This window comes from Amblyraja radiata, chromosome 5 (assembly GCF_010909765.2).
Source record: "Amblyraja radiata isolate CabotCenter1 chromosome 5, sAmbRad1.1.pri, whole genome shotgun sequence".
Lineage (NCBI taxonomy): Eukaryota > Metazoa > Chordata > Chondrichthyes > Rajiformes > Rajidae > Amblyraja > Amblyraja radiata.
Genome location: NC_045960.1, coordinates 28,906,274 through 28,926,528, shown reverse-complemented (window position 1 = coordinate 28,926,528; position 20,255 = coordinate 28,906,274). Strand labels below are relative to the sequence as shown.

The window sequence follows — 20,255 nt, the reverse complement described above, 5'->3', positions numbered from 1 at the left end:
CAGTTGCAGCAGAGTTGTGATCATAATCTGAATTTATATTGCTTAACCTCTGTCTAAGAAACCATGCCTGGTTAAATATCAATTGTGTTGTTCCTGGTATCTCCCTCATAGCTTAAGTTCTGAAGAACGATCCCAATCCAAAATGATGCCTGTGAGTTTACATCCACAGATACTGCTCTAATCTGCTGAGTTCCTCCACCGATCTGTTTTTTTTGCTCAACATTCCAGCATCTTTAATCTCATAAATTCCATCTTAAAGGTACGATACTGACCCAGTGAACTACATTTTAAACAATGGGACTGATGTTTTCAACAAAACTAAATAATCTTTCTTATCATGTCGAAGCTTTGTCGCATAAAATCCAGTTGTGAATGGTGGTGATTTATTCTGAAGTGGTGGATCTCAAATCAGATGGATCGAGAAAAAATGTTCAATGGTTTCTTTATTGTTACTGGTAGAGTGAAATACATTTTTTGCATACGGCTCAGCAAGACTATCCCCGTACACAAGCGTAATCAGCCCGGTCAGTACAGTATGCGCAGAACAGCTCACTGAGTCCATATATGAGGTGCCATTTTACAGTCCCGGGTACTGCTGGCCGCAATGCCCATTGCAGCTTTCACCTACATTCTGGTCGTCCCGCAAAAAGTGTCACCAGTGTAACTCCTACTTTCCCAGAAGAAATTGTATAATGCATATTTACTGTGATTGCCCAGTATAACATTTGTGTTCATCTAGGTCTGGATTTCCTGGAGCACAGCCTGTTTCTATGGACAAACAAAACATACATTTTGTTGATCAAAAGCCATATAAAGTCAGCTGGAAAGCGGACGGGGCACGGTGAGTGTTTGCTTTGATATAAAAATGATTGCAAAACTAAATGACAACATGCTGCTGCTCATCTTTTTCTGGCATGGAAAATTGTCTCCATGAAGGCCGAATGCTAAATTATTCACCACTGAATACTGATCTTGCGTACTAAGCATGGCCTACTAGTTAAATACATTTATAGAGTTAAAAAAACATTAATTTGGTCCTACCACTTCCTAAAACTATGAATTGGGAATCTGGGGACAGCAACCCATACCAAATTACAGTTGGTAATTCACTCCATTACTCAATTTACATCCTGATTTTCTTTGGTAAAATTACTTTCCAAATTTGACAAAATATTTGAATGATGTGGGTTTTGAGGTGAACTGAACGTTGGACAATCATTTAGTCAGATGCATCGATTGGACAGGTTTAGAGGGATAAGGGCCAAACGCAGACAAGCGGGACTAGTGTAGATGATTCATGTTGGGCAATGTGGATGAGTTGGGCCAAAGGGCCTGTTTCCACACTCTGACTGTATGACTAACTGAATGCATAAAGGGCAAGAATACCGAATGTAGGAGAAATTGACTGCAGAAGCAACTGTTGGTGAAGTGATTGAAGAATGAGATACAAGTCACAGTGAAGGGAGGAGAAGGACAGATAATTGATTAATTAGATTTGTGTTGGATTATATCAAGGTGGCACATGGAAAGTTTTATTCATTGAGTGGAATTTACATTTTCAGAATATATGCTTCATTTTTTTCTTTCTTAAATCAATACTACTTTATAACCTGTATAAAATGCAACCTGTATCCAAACTACTTTGAAAAGTAGTTTAAAATAAATCTTTCCTCCAAATTCTGACTCGCGAGAGGAAACGTGCTTAAACTCGAGCAACTGAGATTATAATATCTTGGCTCAATTGTTTCAATTTCGTTTATTGTCATGTGTGCTGAGGTACAGTGAAAAGCTTCACTGTAGCACTTGCCTTAGTGTCTTTATATTATGTGTCATAAGGTCATATGTTATAGGAGCAGAATTAGACCATTCGGCCCATCAAGTCTACTCCACCATTCAATCATGGCTGATCTATCTCTCCCCCCTAACCCCATTCGCTTGCCTTCTCCCCATAATCCTTGACACCTGTATTAATGAAGAATCGATCTATCTCTGCCTTAAAAATATCCATTGACTTGGCCTCCACAGCCTTCTATGGCAAAGAATTCCACTGATTCACCACCATGTGTTTAATGTCTTCCAAAGATTTGAGGAGAAATGTGTACAATTCAGCTGCACTATATGAGTATTATTTGACATAGTGTAGCAATGTTACAAAATTTTGAGATTTTAAAAATCAAGTCTGTAATTTATCCCATCAGATAAAGCATAAAAAGAAGTTTAATTTGACACCTAATTCACTTTCATATCTCAAGTATTTAAAATGTTATGGCCATTTTCATACTCGGAAATGAGCATCTTGTTCCCTATTGATTTTCTATGGACATAACAAAAAAGCTGTGTTCGTGAACAGTCAAAAGCCCATAACTTTCTTAAAAATTAATAGAACTGAATGAAATTTTCAGTTATCATAGATTGAAGCATTCTGAAACAAATATAAAATAATCTTACTTGGATGACCTGAAATTAAAGCATATAATTAGTTAGTTACCTAATTGTAGCTAATTTCAGACTTCAATTACTAGATCTAAACATCTATCCATTTCTTAATAAATGATTAACATTTTTAAATAGCCTAAATGTCCAAATAATATTCACAAATAATTCACAATAAAACATGATTTTTAAATCTCATTTACATTAATTTATAGACCAAATGGAAGGAATTTAGTGTTCAATTGCTGTAAATAAATGCCCATTTAAATCAGCTTTCCAGTGGGTTCCTGTGAACGCGCTGGTTTGGAACGTTCACATTGCGGTAGATTTGTGCCCCCAAATGCCCAGAAAAATACTGCGGGATATAATGGGCCCAAAATGAGCTACTCGCAATATTAAACTTTGTATAAAGGGATCTTAAGAAGCCCTTTTTAATGTAAAAATATACAACCTACCTTCAGTTGCCTGCTTTATGAGACCCTGCGGTTGCTGGCGGTCGCGGGTTTAGAGATTGATTTTTAAACTATTATAACTATTATACGAGGCCTTTAAAACTAATAATAGCTTTTGCGACGGGGACTTCCAGCGATTTTTCGTTAATAATTAACTAGGCTGAACATCTTCGATTTGAACAGCCTAGAGAAAATCGCGTTTTAAACCCGCCCCCTCTAAACGGCGCCAAAATCGCGCACACCCGCAGCGACAGATTTTCAACGACGCTTCAGGTAGGCTTTGCAACATACCTACATAAGTGGGGTCGGAATACCTAGCAAACAAAAATGTGGTATGTTATCTATTTTGTTGCCAGTGGAATTTTGATATGCATGCATTGGCTGTAAAATCAATGGGTGTACTTTGGAATTGATTTATAAGTTCCTTTTTAGAGGGTCCGAGGAGCATCAGATGGTTCTGTACATAATTAGGTTCAACATGTAATGTAAGTCGATAGGTGAAATCCATAGTTGAGGCCTGCATTAATGTAAAAGGAAAGAGAACTTTGATGAGGTGCAAGTGTTGCTTATGAGGCATAAGTTCAGCTATTATGCCGATGACTAATGTAATTTTACAACTAATGAGTATAAATTTACCAGTTACTGGTTCAACACATCCTCAGAATAGAATGTAAAAAGCAGAATGAGGACACTGTAATTGCTAAATGAAATTCAAGCAGTTTGATGTATTAGCTCTACTGCCTGTGATTAAGGTGTGGCAGGTAAATATTTGTGTCACTTGCCTTCTGTAATTTGTTGAAAATTGTTTCTAGAAAATTGTTTTAATTGCATGTGCTTAACAATAAATTTGTTGAATGCGCCATTAAATAGCAGTGACTACATTGTTGATTACTCTACTTTGCCGTACATAAAGTGAGGGGTTGTTTTTTCCTTAAGAACAAATAATTGAAGAGAAAACGTTTGCTGATCTGCTTTTATTCATGTCAGCTTTCTGCCAATTAGCTGAAGAATAACATTAGCAAAGAGTTTAAAAAATAAGTCTGTACATGCGATGTTGCACAGAGAAAGTCAGTGATCGGTAATAGAGGTGGTATTCAAAAAATCTCCAATATGTCACCTGCTACCATTTGTGCATGGTTTCTAGGTAATTGCAAACTTTAAGTGACCTGGAAAAGTTATTTTCAGCTGCCTGTGAAAGCAGTTGAGCACAGTGGAATGGAAAAACAAGATTGCCGGTTACTTAGTATTTGAACGGTTTCAAATTGAGACAGATAATGGGTGGTACGGTGGCGCGGCGGTAGAGTTGCTGCCTTACAGCGCCAGAGATCCAGGTTTGATCCTAACTACGGGCGCTGTGTGACAGAGTTTGTACATTCTCCCCGTGACTTGTGTGGGTTTTCTCCGATTTCCTCCCACACTCCAAAGATGTACAGGTTTGTAGGCTAATTGGCTTGGTAAAATTATTCATTGTTCTTAGTGTGTAGGATAGCTTTAGTGTGAGGGGGATCACAGATTGGCGTGTATCCCGGTAGGCCGAAGGGCTGGTTTCCACGTTGTATCTCTAAACTGAACTAAGTAACTGCTCAATACAATATACAATACAATACAATCAGTTTTATTTGTCACTTGCACATAAAGTGCAAGTGAAATTTGCCAGCAGCGGTACAATGTAAAAAGAACACACAAAAACACAATAAAAATTTAACATAAACATCCACCACAGCATTCATCACTGTGGAGGAAGGCACAACATTTGGCCAGTCCTCCTCCATTTCCCCCGTGGTCGGGACCGCAACCCTCCGCAGTCGCGGCTGCGGGCATCCAGATGTGTAGACAGGTAAACATTGATAAGGGCACATACTTTTAGGGTTAATAAAAGTGATAATTTGCATATTGCTCTATTTCTACATTTGCGAGCATTAACATGGTTGAAATATCAAGAGCAGAATATGTCACAGTTGTAGCATGTATCACACTTCATCCCCGAGTTGACTTTGTTTGTACACTGGCCCAGGCACAACTTTAATTAAATGCTGTGTTTTTACAGGGAAAAACACATTTTGTTGACCAGGACGATTAATGCTTTGTTTAATTTGGAAGTTTTGCTAGGGAACTGGAGGACAATTCTCCCTAGTATGAGGCAAAATCACAATCTAATCTGAGCAACTAATGTGCATTGGGCGTTGGAGGTAAAGGAGCAGGAGGAATGGCAGCAAGGGTGAGATGTAAAATAATGAAGGGAATGGCAGAGAATAGCAGCTGTGTCAACCCATGCTGTGCTCGTGCAGCTCCTGGCAGCTGGTTCGGGAGTAGCATTGGCTAGTTGATGGGATGGTTGGGGGATGAACATGCTTTTTCCCTTGAAGCTGTTTTATTATTGCAAACACATAACCGTTTGTTTCAATGCTATCATAAGATAAGTAGAACATAATGAGCATAGGGAATAAATTGGAAAAGGTTCATAAAAACTATTCAAGCAAGCAGAATCGAGTCCAAAATTCAGATCTAGACTGAAGTTCACCTCATTTCAACATCTTTGCATCGACTGCAGGCAGATGCTAGGTGGCAGTGTTGCCAGGCTTTGCTCATCCAATTATCTTCACCTAACGGTATCTAATGGAGAGTAATTACAATTATTTGCTCAGTTGTGAAGTTTGGGCAAAATTCCTTTGTGCTTGTGAAAATCCTGTCTCAATTTTATAAAGTTACCTACTGTTTTGTGGAATCATAGTGGCTTGCAGGTTTTTTAGCATTTCATTATGAAAGTGGTAGCATCATCAAAGACTCACAGCACCCAGGGCACACTCTCATTTCACTCCTACCATCGGGAAGAAGGTATCGGAGTCTGAAAACGTGACCTCCAGGTTCAAGAATATCTTCTTCGCAACAACCATCAGGCTCTTGAACACTACACAACACTCACTGATGAGCTACGGACTGTCTTTGGTTGATCTAAAGACTTTGTGCTTTTCTTCCATTAGTATCGGGCTTATTGCTTTATTGAATTATTGTTTATTATATATTATGTGTATTGTGTTACAGGCTTGTTGTGCTGCTTCAAGTAAGAATTTCATGGTTCAATTGCTGGTACATATGACAATCAAACACTTTCGACTTGACTTGCACTGAAGTGATCATTACATCTTTTTATTTCATATTTACCTTGCAAGTGCACAGCAGCAAATCTAAGTAAAAATTTGACTAGGAAATGTCATTTCATTATAGCATTATTGAAGAAGTTCAGATTTTCACGATAGGTAAATAATTAAAATATTTTTTGTCAAGAACGGTAGGCAATTTGATGTTTGCAAAGCTTTGATCAAATTACTTTAGCAATAATTATCGTTGCGTAGGCAGACATTTTCAATTGTGATTCACACAACAACCTGCTACAAACAGCAGAGAAGTCAGTGGCTAGTTAATCTGAGTTAAGAGAGTCAAGAGTGTTTAATTATCATTTGTGCTGACAACTGAACAGTGAAATTCTGGCATGCTACAGCTTAACAGACCAATGAATGCAACAACATACAGATAGTACATAATAATACCATCAATTAATAACTGTAATACTAGGTAACCATAATAATTAGGGCACATGGTATTGGGGGTAAGGTATTGACATGGATAGAAAATTGGTTGGCAGACAGGAAACAAAGAGTAAGGATTAACGGGTGTTTTCAGAATGGCAGGCAGTGACTAGTGGCGTGCCGCAAGGCTCGGTGCAGGGACCGCAGCTATTTACAATATACATTAATGATTTAGATGAAGAAATTAAAAGTAACATTAGCAGATTTGCAGATGACACAAAGCTGGGTGGCAGTGTGAACATGGCGAAGATGCTATGAGGATGCAGGGTGACTTGGACAGGTTGGGTGAGTGGGCAGATGCATGGCAGATGCAGTATAATGTGGATAAATGTGAAGTTATCCACTTTGGTGGCAAGAACAGGAAGTCAGATTATTAACTGAATGGTGTCAGGTTAGGAAAAGGAGAAGTACAACGAGATCTGGGTGTCCTTGTACATCAGTCACTGAAAGTAAGCATGCAGGTACAGCAGGCAGTGAAGAAAACTAATGGCATGTTGGCCTTCATAATGAGAGGAGTTGAGTATAGGAGCAAAGAGGTCCTTCTGCAGTTGTACAGGATCCTGGTGAGACCACACCTGGAGTATTGTGTGCAGTTTTGGTCTCCTAAATTTGAGGAAAGACATTCTTGCTATTGAGGGAGTGCAGTGTAGGTGCACGTGGTTAATTCCCGGGATGGCGGGACTGTCACATGAATGGAGCGACTGGGCTTGTATTCACTGGATTTTACAAGGATGAGAGGGGATCTTGTAGAAACATAAAATTATTAAGGGATTGGACACGCTAGATGCAGGAAACATGTTCCCGATGTTGGGGGAGTCCAGAACCAGGAGCCACAGTTTAAGAATAAGGAGTAGACCATTTAGAACGGAGGTGAGGAAAAACATTTCCACACAGTGTTGTGGAATTCTCTGCCTCAGAAGGCAGTGGAGGCTGATTAACTGGATATATTCAAAAGAGAGTTAGATGGAGCTCTTAGGGCTAGCGAAATCAAGGGATATGGGGAGAAGGCAGGACCAGGTTACTGATTGTGGATGATCACATTGAATGGCGGTGCTGGCTCGAAGGGCCAAATGGCCTACTCCTGCACCTATTGTCTATGTATCTATGTAATCATGCAACACTGAAGTCCATAGTACAACCAAAGGCACATTCTGTAGAAGATTACAGATGATGAGATTGGTGGTGGTATTGTGTTATTCAAGAGCCTGATAGTTGCTGGGGAGAAGCTATTCTTGAACCTGATGCTCATGGTTTTCAGGCTCCTGTACTACCTCCCTGGTGGTAGCAGCGAAATGAGAGTATGGCCAGGGTTTTGTGATATTGTCTGCCTTTTTGAGGCAGTTCCTCCTGCTTTAAAGGTGGGAAAGTCAGTACCAGTGACGGACCAGGCTGTCCACCACTCTCTGTAGTCTAATTCATTCTTGGGCGTTTGGGTTGATGAATCGTGTTGTGATGCACCCTGTCAGTATGTTCTCCACTGTACACTTGTCGAAGTTTGATAGAGTATTCACCTGAATACTGAATCTCCTCAATCTTCCAAGGAGGTTGAGGTGCTGGTTAACTTTCTTTGTAGTTTTATCGATCTGCTGGGCCCAGGCTAAATCCTCAAAAATATGCACACTTGAGGCCCTGTCCCACTTACGTGTCCTTGGCACGCACATTACGCGACCTCGTTGTCGCGTTGAGGCGCACGGGCATCGTATGGCCGCCCGTGGCCGGTCCCACTGAGAAGCGTGGAGGGGTATGGAGTTGTGCGCGGTATCGCGTGGCGCTCCGAAATTTTGTAGCGAATGAAATCTTCGCGCGCCACCGACCTGTCGCGTAACTGACGGCCAAAGTGGGACAGACCCAAGACCCTGGCGCGACGCAACGTCTCTCCTCCAACAGCAGCAGAAGCAGGCAAACGATCGTCGAACTCGGCCTGGGGCTCACGGCCGTTGCGGTCCGGATCCGCCCCCATTCCTACTCCCAGAGCAGGGCCAAGAAAATTGAAGATAGACATAAAATGCAGGAGTAACTCAGCGGGACCGGCAGCATTTCTGGAGAGAAGGAATGGATGATGTTTCGGGTCAAGACCATTCTTTCAGACTGAAGAAGGGTCTCAACCCGAAACATCACCCATTGCTTCTCACTAGAGATGCTGCCGGTCCCGCTGAGTTACTCCAGCATTTTGTGTCCATCTTCAAATGACGTCACGCACTCCAGACGGATGTGCCAGCACATGAAGTCGTGCGCGTCCTTCGCGGGACCGCTGCGCCTCAACGCGACCACGAGGTCGCGTAATTATGTGCCAAGGACACGTAAGTGGGACAGGGGCTTTAGGAACTTGAAGCTGTTGAATCTCTCTACTGTTGTCTCGTCGATGAAGACAGGTTATTGGATCTCCGATTTTCTCCTCCAAAAGTCAACGATCAGCTCCTTGGTCTTGCTGACTTTGAGAGCAAGATTGAATTGTTCCAGAACGACAATCAGATTCTCAATCTCCCTCCTGTGCTCTGACTGATCATTATCCATTGTTTATCCAACAACGGTAGCATTGTTGGCGAATTTAAAGATGGCGCTGGAGCTGTGCCTGGCTACACAGAGAGAGAGTAGTGAAAGGGGACTGAGCACAAGCCTTGAACTGTTCCTGTGTTGATGGTTATCGAGGAGGAAGTGTTGTTAAGTGAAAATTAAGTTAATAAAAAATGTAAAAGACATTGAAAATCGAGTATGATAGCAGCAAATGATTAGGTCAAAATAAACTAAGTAAAACAGTTATCTGACCTCTACTTTGTTTTGGATTTGTGCATTTGATCACATCCCTGGTCATCTGAGATGACCTGAACTGCAGACTGCAAATAACTGGCAACTCCTACTGAGCCACTAGGTATTGGGGAAATTGATTTGTGCCAATGTAAATTGATAATCCCGTATATTTGATCTATGATCAGGCATTGTTCTTCAGATGAGATATTGTCATCCAGTAACAACCAGGTGGCAACCTGTTTAGAATACTTAACTTTGCGTTTGTTAAAAATGAGGAAGCGTTGGGCAGATCTTATCCAGAAGGAGGCATTTGAAGCAAGTGAAACCAGCTAGCCTTTTTTGCGGGGTGCCACAAGGCTCCATTCTTGGCCCCATTCTCTTCTCTCTGTACATGCTCCCCATCGGCCAAGTCATTCAAAGGCACGGCATTTCTTTCCACTGTTATGCAGATGACACACAGCTCTATCTCCCCCTGAAACCCAACAACCGGTCAAATTTAATCAGCCTCATGCACTGCCACGAGGACATAAAATGTTGGATGGCTCAGAACTTCCTCCAACTAAACGAGAGCAAGTCTGAGGTCAACCTACTCGGCCCCTCCGACTCCATCAAAACGATAACAGGCAGCCTTGGAAGCCTAACCTCCTTATTCAAATCTCACGTCAAAAACCTTGGCGTGATATTTGACTCCGCATTAAAGTTTGACAAGCAAGTCAACTCTGTGGTAAAAGCTAGTTTCTTCCAGCTTCGTACCATAGCTAAAATCAAACCATTCCTCCAATTCGACAACCTTAAAAAAAAATCATCCACTTATTCATCTCCTCCCGCCTTGACTACTGCAACTCCCTATACACTGGCATCAGCCAATCTTCCCTGTCCCGCCTGCAATTGGTTTAAAACGCCGCAGCGAGACCTCTGACGGGTACCCGTAAAAGGGACCACATCACCCTGATTCTGGCCTCTCTGCACTGGCTCCCAGTACGGTACAGAATCAACTTCAAGCTCCTCTTATTCGTATACAAAGCCCTTAACGGGCTTGCGCCCCCCCCCCCCCCCCCCCCCATATCAAAAATCTTCTAATCCACCATTCTACCTCCAGGTCCCTCAGGTCGGCCGACTTGGGGCTACTGACTATCCCGCGGTCTAGGTTTAAGCTCAGGGGTGACCGCGCTTTTGCGGTTGCAGCACCTAAACTGTGGAACAGCATCCGGTGTTCTGGCGGCGGTGGCCTGAGTCCGGGGTTCGGCCGCGGGTCAGCGGCTGCGTCAGCAGGACTGGTGGGCGGCAGCTTCGACCACCCCGGGCCGCGGTGTTTGAGCCGCGGGACAGTTGTAACATCGCCCGGGGGGTATCGCCTCAGCGCAGAGGGAGAAGAGGAGGGAAGAGACTGCAGCCCTAAGACTTTTGCCTCCATCACAGTGAGGAGATGTTGGGTGGACTCACTGTGGTGGATGTTAATATGTGTTTATTGTTGTTTTTTATTGTATTGTATTGTATGTATGACTGCTTCAATTTCGTTCAGACTTCGGTCTGAATGACAATAAAAGGCTATCTAATCTAATCTAAACCTCTCCTCATCAGAACTGCCCCCTCCATCGACTCCTTTAAATCGAGGCTCAAAATCTATTTCTACTCCCTATTTTTTTTTTTTTTTGTGAGGCCCTCTGGGCTGCATTTTGCTGGCAAATTCCGACAAATTTGATTAGAACTGGCACTATTAGCCAGTTTTAATGGTAGTTAAGTTCTGGTCTTCCACATACGTGATCAAATAAGAAAGACTGGAACTTCCACAACAATAGTTGGTGCCATATTTTGCCGTATGCTTTGATGCTGGTTTCTCCATGGAGTTCGACCTCTCACAATGTAATCATATTGATTTCATTGAGCCCGGAAATGAACAGCATAGAAGCAGGCCTATTGAGTCCACAACAACCGTGATCCAGCTATTTACACGTCTATATTAACAGCATTTATTTGTATTCCTTTAAAATTGGCATCAACTCGCCCGAGATTCCATCACTCATCTACATACCAGGGGCCGAACCTGCAAATCTGATCCATTGCCGCCGCCAGGATCACGGGCCTTTATGGACGTTAAGACTCTGCATTTTTCACAATTTTAGACTAGAATCATACAAAATGGCGCCAGAAACTAATTATGGCGACTTTTGTGTACTCTTGCAGTGTAAACTACTATTCCTACAGTCTTGTACTTAAGTATGATTGTGCGTATGTATCGTAAGATTCTTGTAAACTCGATGCAAACAAAGGAATTTCACTGTACCTATATACATGTGACAATAAAGTACCATCTATCTATCTATACTAATACTAAAACTCTTATCTGTGTTGTAATTAAATTTGCGCAAAAACGCTACCCTATATCGCTAGGATTTTTTTCGCCACCTTACTCACCGTTCTCCGCTGCTCCAAAGTTTTGTTCCGATTGGTGAAATAATAGAAAAGTTATGAAGGTTTAAAAAATCGTGAGATCAGCAGATTGGTCTTCTTGCCTGTCAGTCACCATGAAGATAACGCCCCTTCCGGGGGTGAGGAGAATAAAGCTCCGGAGGCATGGCTTGAGTCAGTCGGCCCGGAAGCCGTGAGTGAGAGTTGAGTCCAGAACTGAGTCTACTAGCCTTTAGTGAGCGAACTGCGAGTCTACAAGTCGTGATGAGCGAACTGTGAGTCTACAAGCCGTGGCTCAGTCCGGAGGTCGCACGCAGTCCAGAGGTTGGACCTGAGTCCAGAAGTTGTGCTCAGTCCAGAAGTCATGCGTGAGTATAGTCAAGAGAGTTTTGCTGTCATATGTCCCGGATGTGTGTGATGGAGAGTGTGTGTGATGGAGAGAGTGTGTGTGATGGAGAGAGAGTGTGTGTGTGTGTGTTGGAGGGTGTATATGTGCGAGTGTGTGTGAAAGATGGAGGGTGTGTGCGGGTGCATGTGTGTGAGAGATGGAGGGTGTGTGTGAGAGAGATGGAGTGTGTGTGTGTGTGTGTGTGTGTGTGTGTGTGTGAGATGGAGGGTGTGTGTGAGAGAGATGGAGTGTGTGTGTGTGTGTGTGTGTGTGTGTGTGTGTGAGATGGAGGGTGGGTGTGAGAGAGATGGAGTGTGTGTGGGTGTGAGATGGAGGGTGGGTGTGAGAGAGATGGAGTGTGTGTGTGAGAGATGGAGAGGGTGTGTGTGTGTGAGATGGAGGGTGTGAGTGTAAGTGAGATGGAGGGTGTGAGTGTGTGAGATGGAGGGTGTGTGTGTGAGATGGAGAGTGTGTGAGATGGAGAGTGTGTGTGTGTGTGATTGAGTGTGTGTGTGATGGAGTGTGTGTGTGTGTGAGATGGAGTGTGTGAGATGGAGTGTGTGTGATGGAGTGTGTGTGTGTGTGATGGAGTGTGTGTGTGTGTGTGTGATGGAGTGTGTGATAATAATAATAATAATAATACATTTTATTTGCGGGCGCCTTTCAAAGTCTCAAGGACACCTTACAGAAAATTAACAAGAGAAAAAACATATAGTCGAAGTAAAATAAATAATAAGGACATCACCAATACACAAATTAAAGACAGAATTCGCTCCAAAGACAAAAAAAATCAAAAACACAATGTGAAGAGAGAGCAGCGGCAGCTAAAGCGCACCAGCGTCCACTCTCCCTTCCGACAGCCATCTTGGACACAAACTAACATATTCACATTACACACAAAAAATTATCCCCCCACAATGGATACCACTGTGGGGGAAGGCACAATGTCCAGTCCCCATCCCCAGTTCTCCCAAAGTCAGGCCTATTGAGGCCTCCGCTATTGCCTCTACGGAGGCCCGATGTTCCTGGCCGTTCTGGCCGGGTGCAGTTGCCTCGGCGTCGGGAGATTCCTTTCAGCGGCTGGGCCACCTGGAACGCTTCCTGACTGGGGACCGCGGCTTCCGAAGCCGACAAGGCCGCACCGGTTTGGAGCTCCCAGGCTCCCGATGTTAAAGTCGGCGCCGCCCGCTCCGCTCCGCTCCGCAGACCCGCAGCCCGGAGGTGTTGAACTCGGCGGTCACAGCTCACCGGAGCTCCAGCGCGGCGACCCAGGCAAGGCATCGCCCGCTCCGCTCCGCGATAGTGCTCCAGCGCTGTGCCGCCACCGAAGCCGAGGTGCAGAGCGGTCCCCGCCAGGAAACGGCGCTCCACGCCCGCTGGTAGGCCACAAGGACGGGTCGACGGGGCAGCCCGGAGAAAAAGCTGCCTCACCGACCAGGTAGGGACCTAGAAATATTATTACCCCCTACATTAAAAATACTATCTCTCCCACAAACAGGGCACAGGACTGACTAAAACTGCAAAAAAAAAGTGAATTAAACGGACGGCTGCTGGTTAGCAGCCGTTCCCCAAGATGGCTCCTCCCACGATGGAGTGTGTGCGTGTGTGTGAGATGGAGTGTGTGTGTGTGTGTGATGGAGTGTGAGTGGGTGTGTGTGTGTGATGGAGGGTGAACCGTGAGTCCACCGGCCGTGATTGAGTGAGTGAACCGTGAGTCCACTGGCCGTGAGCGAGTGAACTGTGAGTCCGCCGGCCGTGAGTGAGTGAACCGTGAGTCCACCGGCCGTGAGTGAGTGAACCGTGAGTCCACCAGCCGTGAGTGACTGAACCGTGAGTCCACCAGCCGTGAGTGACTGAACTGTGAGTCCAAGAACCCTTTTGGCCCATAATGTCCATACTAGCCCTTCGGCCCACAACACCCATACTAGCGCTCCAGAAAGCCCCCCACTGGCCACCAATATTGGAATTGATGGAGAGGTGGAATATTACGTTGGCTGTCAGCCCTCCCGTGTGAGAATGGAACCCAACAGGTCCCACTTAGTCTAGTACATAACTAAAACTCTGATCTTGTTATCTTCCGGTTTGGCGGCCTTTCTATTTGCGCAAAACCGGTTCGCGATAGCGCTACGATTTTTCACCATTTCACTCACCGTTCTCCTGTGCTGCGAGTGTGCCAAGTTTTGGTCAGATCAGTTAAATGGTGTAAAAGTTAGCGAGGTTTAAAATATTAAAAACTGCGCGTGCGCAGATCGATCTCTTCTGCAGCCGGCCCACGCGGATTAGTCTCTTCCCCTGTCACTCCCTGGGACGGTCCGCCCCTTCCTGCGCCATTGCGTCCTTACTGGAGCTGAGGTTTCCAACCGGACTTTTGGAGCGACCCGAAGCAGCCTAGCCCCAAGCAGCTGCCCCGACCCAAGCAGCAGCCCAGCGTCGGAGACCCGACCCAACCCAGCCTGGAGTCGGAGATGTCGCCAAACGGAAAGCGGAGATTCTGATCCCGACGGAGGAGAACGACCAGCCCCCGCTGTGAGTCCCCATCGCACCGCCACTGTCTGCCACTACCCCTCTGGTCCCCCTCGCTGGCTCTTTCCCCCCCCCCCCCCCCCCCTCCCCTGTGATACTCCCTTCTTCCCAAGGCTCTTCCCCCATCTTTTCTCCAAACTCACTCTCCCCCCGCCCACACCCCTCCGCCCACACACACACTCCCCTCGGCCCACACACACGCCCCCCGCCCCCCACAGACACACCGCTGCCCACACACCCCTGCCCCCGCAACCCCTGCCCACACAACCTCTCCGCCCTCACGCACCCCTCCACCCTTTCACACACCCCTCGCCCCCACAACCCCTCCACCCACACACACCCCCTGTCCACACAACCACCCCCGCCCCCCCCTCTCCTGCCACACACAATCCCCCCGCCCACACAATCCACCCTGCCCACACAATCCACCCCGCCCACACAAACCCCCCGCTCACACAACCCCCCCTCCCACACACACCTCCCTCCCACCCACATACCCCCTCCCCCACACCCTCCATCCTCCCACGCCACCCTCTCTCCCCCCTCCTACACCTGCCCGTCCACACACACCCCTCCTCCCCTCCCAATCCACACCCCCCCGCCACACACCTCACTTCCCTCCTCCCCTCCCTCACATGAAGAGGAGGGGGAGGGGGGTGCTCGGGGATGAGGGGAAATGAGCCAAGCCTGCTCAGTTAGGGGCTATGGGTGAGTGGTGGAATATTGCGTTGGGGGAACGGGTGAGTGGTGGAATATTGCGTTTGGGAATGGGTTGCATTGGGGGACCAGGCCTCCCGTGTGACTTACTCTAGTTGAACCTATCAACCTGAATATCTTTGGGATATGGGAGAAAACCAAACCATCCAAAGAAAGAATAAATCAGTCTGATGAAGGATCCCGATTTAAAACGTCACCTACTGTATCTCTGTTCTGTAGAGATGCTGCCTGACTGGCTGAGTTACTCCAGCACTTTTTGTCTATTTTTTAATATATACCAGCATCTGCAGTTCCTTGCCTACACCTGGAGGAAGCCCATTCGATCAATGGCAGAATGTGAAAACTCCACACCGGCAGTGCCCAAGGTTAGGAATGAACCTGGGTCGCAAGTGCTGTGAGGCTGTGGTTCTATTAGCTGGGTTGTAGGGCTATGGGGAAGGAAGATAATAAAAAAATTACATTGTGAGTTTACCTGTATTTTTATTTCACTCTTAATTTGTTTAAATTGTTTTAAGAATTTTTAATTTTCATTTTTAAATGTATTTAAACATAGGGCATCAGAAGTATTTTGGAAATGGCCATCTTGACAGACAGCAAAGCTGGAAGTGAGGTTTTGCTGCCTGTCAAGACTGTGGGGAACTTGTGATGTAAGGTTATCTTATTGCACACCTCAAAGAATTGATGCTGTTCAGGAACTCTTCACTGAATCTCAACATTCTTTGAGCCAAGGAGCTCCGTAAAAAATTATTGTTTTAATTGTTTGTTGAGCAAACTAATGTGACTGAGAAGTGACAAGTTGACCAGCATCCAATGGTTTTGAAGGAATTGATTTGGAGACATTGATCATCAGGAGGTCCAGCACTTAGCAGCATGGTGCGCTGACAACAACCTGGCCCTTAACTCCAAGAAGACCAAGGAGCTCATTGTAGACTTCAGGAAGTCCAGGGGCGGCACGCACACCCCCATCCACATTAACGGGACGGAGGTGGAACGTGTTTCTAGCTTCAGGTTCCTGGGAGTCAACATCTCCGATGACCTCTCTTGGACCCACAATACCTCAACTCTGATCAAGAAGGCTCACCAGCGTCTCTTCTTCCTGAGGAGACTGAACAAGGTCCATCTGTCTCCTCAGATCCTGGTGAACTTCTACCGCTGCACCATCGAGAGCATCCTTACCAACTGCATCACAGTATGGTATGGCAACTGCTCTGTCTCCGACCGGAAGGCATTGCAGAGGGTGGTGAAAATTGCCCAACGCATCACCGGTTCCTCGCTCCCCTCCATTGAGTCTGTCCAAAGCAAGCGTTATCTGCGGAGGGCGCTCAGCATCGCCAAGGACTGCTCTCACCCCAACCATGGACTGTTTACCCTCCTACCATCCGGGAGGCGCTACAGGTCTCTCCGTTGCCGAACCAGCAGGTCCAGGAACAGCTTCTTCCCGGTGGCTGTCACTCTACTCAACAACGTACCTCGGTGACTGCCAATCACCCCCCCCACCCCCCGGACACTTATTATCACTTATTATTATTTATTTAAATCATTTGCTATGTCGCTCTTCCAGGGAGATGCTAAATGCATTTCGTTGTCTCTGTACTGTACACTGACAATGACAATTAAAATTGAATCTGAATCTGAATCTGAATCTGAGATACCCTGGTTGTCATCTTTTTAAAATCCTATCGGGGAATCGGCACAAACTTGGTACCAACATTAACTGTAAAAATTGATGTAATTTCGATACCGCGGTAAAAATCCTGGACTTTGCAAATACAGGCTTAACTCCTGTTGAAAATTTGTAACTTTGAATACTTAATTTATGGATTATGTACAAATGGGAGAGTAGTGAATATTTTGATAACTATTCCTGTGCAGTTATGCAATGATGGGGAGGGCATCTTTACATTAGTGCCAGTGATTGATTGATTGCCTGGTTGATGGATGTATAGAAAAATAACCCCCTAATAAGCTTGAGATACAAGCTCGGTGTAATGGCCATTGCATTAATTTTCAATTTCTGCATTGTTGATTACAGGTATAGAATGTGCAACAGATGAGACCATTAAATTAAATTAGTTACAGAAGAAAACATTATTTCAATTTCCTTCTTCAGACTGTTGCTAAAAAACAAATTAAATAAATAAAATTGAATTTCAAAACTGGATTTCATATTTTTGAAAGAAATCTCACAAAGTGAGTAACTCGGCGAGTTTCTTTAATGCATTTTCAAAGTAGCTTTGCTCTGATGTCGACATCGAACAGTGATCAAACCTGCCCTCTGTAATGGGTATTAAAGGCTGCAATACAATGTTTATTCATCTACTGGCATAGGGTGGAAAAAATTATTCTGGTAACATTTCAGTTTTTTGTGTTCGACCTCACTGTGAACAAATTACCTGTATTACCATTCTTTTTATTACCATTCCTTCTTCCAGACATGCTGCCTGCGCCGCTGAGTTACTCCAACATTTTGTGTCTACCTTCAATTTAAACCAGCATCTGCAGTTCTTTCCTATGCATTATTTCAATTTGTCCATTTCACTTGTTTGATTGGAATAACCATGTAGAAATTTAGTGATTGTTTCTCTGTCTTTAAGATAAGCTGCTAACTAAAAGTGCAGCATTGTTTTTAGTTTGTCTTATAATTTGTGTTTTTTAATATTTGAATTTCTCAGATTGAGCTTGTTAGGGGAAGAAATGTTGGTATATAATGGGACTTTCTTAATTAGAGAAGAAAACCATGGATCTAAAATATTTAAAACAGAAAATACTTCAAATACTCAGCAGGTCGTGCAGCATGTTTCAGATCAATGATCCTTCATTAGAATTTGCTGCCTCCATTGCTCTTCTCAAAGTCCATTACCAGTCTTGATCACACTCTGTAGAAATTGTGCTTAAGTCCTGGTGTTAATTTGATTAGTTTAATGACATCTTCCCCACACTTCCCCTATTTAAAGTGAAATAGTTTTCTGGTTTAATCTTCCCAAAATAGTTTATCACTTTACATGATTTTTGTTTTCACGAAAGCACCACTTTTCCAGATTAACAAATCCCTCTAGTTTTTCCATATAATCGTTTCATGACGTACCTTTAGAAAGGAGATGAGGTGTTTCTTTAGTCAGAGTGTGGCGAATCTGTGGAATTCTTTGCCACAGACAGTGGTGGAGGCCAAGTCAATGGATATTTTTAAGGCAGTGATTGACAGATTCTTGACTAGTAAGAGTATCGTTATGGGGAGAAGGTTGGAAAATGGGGCTGAGAGAGAATGATAGATCATCCATGATTCAATGGCGGTGTAGCTTTATGGGCCAAATGGCCTAATTCTGTTCCTAGAATTTATGAACTGCATTGTCTACAATGCCTAATTTCATGGACCCTTGAACAGGATACTGAACTTGAGGTCTGATATGATCTGGGACTCTTCAAATTAACTTTGACTTTCCAAAGACCTATCTTTGAGGGGAGAAGCAGAATGAGCCCTGATATCATCACACATCAAGTATTTTGTTCTGTTGTCCTAAAATCACCCTAAATGCCTTCTGACAGTTCTAAATTGTCAAAGGCCTGCTGTTTCTGGGTATCAATGGTGATTGGAAACATTAAAAAAAAAATCACAATAATTTAAATGCCAAAAAACTATTTAAATTATTTTAATAGTATGTTTGCATGTTAAAAAAAACAATTATAAAGAAAGATACTGTGAAATAAATAAAATAAATTTGAAACCCAATTCTGATGAATGGTGTTGCGTTGCATGGCATGAAGTGCCAGATGCAAAATGTCCTGTCTCTAGATTTCATGGTGAATCTATAGGTACTGCTGAAGGTTGTCTTGTCTAGCCGTGGAAGATAGGTCCAGCTGACACACATGCTGCAGCTGGCTGTCCCACATGGAACAATCACACGATACGATAGAACTTTATTTATCCCAGGAGGGAAATTGGTCTGCCAACAGTCATAAAACACAAGATACATGAAACATGACATTTTTCATGTTTGTGAAAGGGAGGAGTTGTACAGTTTGAAAGCCACAGGAAAAAAGGATCTCCTGTGGCGTTCTGTACGGCATTTTGGTGGAACCAGTCTGTTGCTGAAGGTACTCCTCAGGTTGACCAGTGTGTCAAGGAGGGGGTGGGCTGTATTGTCCAAGATGCTCCGCAGTTTGAGGAGCATCCTCCCCTCCAAGACCACCTTGCATTAATCCAGCTCCGCCCCCAGGACGGAGCCAACCTTCTTGATGAGTTTGTTCATCCTATTGCTGTCCGCGGCCTTTGTCCTGCTGCCCCAGCACACGTCAGTGAAGAACATGGCACTGGCTACCACTGATTGGTAAAACATCTGCACCATCTTACTGCAGATGTTGAAGGAGCGGAGCCTTCTGAAAAAGTACAGCCGGCTCTGTCCCTTCTTGTACAGGGCCTCAGCGTTCCTGGACCAGTCCAGTTTACTATCCAGGAGTGCATCCACAAGGAGCTAATCTGCCCATTGAACGTGTCAAGCGTGATTATGGAATCTATAAGTTTTAAATGGAAAATTTCATTTCAGGTACAGGTGCACAACCTTTTATCCGAAAGCCTTGGGATCAGACACTTTTCGTAATTCGGAATTTTTCGGCTTTCGGAATGGAAGATTTTTTGCGTAGATTTTAACGGCTGGCTCAGTGGTAGAGTGCTCGGCTCATATCCGCAAGGTCGCGAGTTTGCGCCTCGATCCCGGCAGTTACTCGATCGCGAGTTTGAGTCTTCAATGTAGTTTTTTCTTGCAGAATAGGAGAGAATAGGGAGGGTTAGGCTGGGATCATTCTCTGCGAGATGATCTTAGTGCGGGAGACAAGTGTAGGAGAGGTGTACTGACTGTGTGGGCAGAACTTTGGAAGTGATTGCCCACCATTCTCAAAAGCCGCTGTGTCTCCCTGTCCCTGGGATAGCAGGGGGCGATTAAACAGCAGAATACCCCCCTCCCCCTCCAACTCCAGAGGAATCCGCTCCCCGATGGACCGCTA

General features: G+C 44.5%; 1 protein-coding gene across 1 annotated transcript in view; it reads left to right on the top strand.

The window, feature by feature from the left end:
* The window catches only part of rngtt (RNA guanylyltransferase and 5'-phosphatase), a 289,586-nt gene that overhangs the window by 57,744 nt on the left and 211,587 nt on the right, over positions 1–20,255 (top strand). The window contains exon 8 of the mRNA XM_033020853.1: positions 740–841. Coding sequence (XP_032876744.1) covers positions 740–841 — 102 coding nt within the window. The remainder of the gene's footprint in view (positions 1–739; positions 842–20,255) is intronic.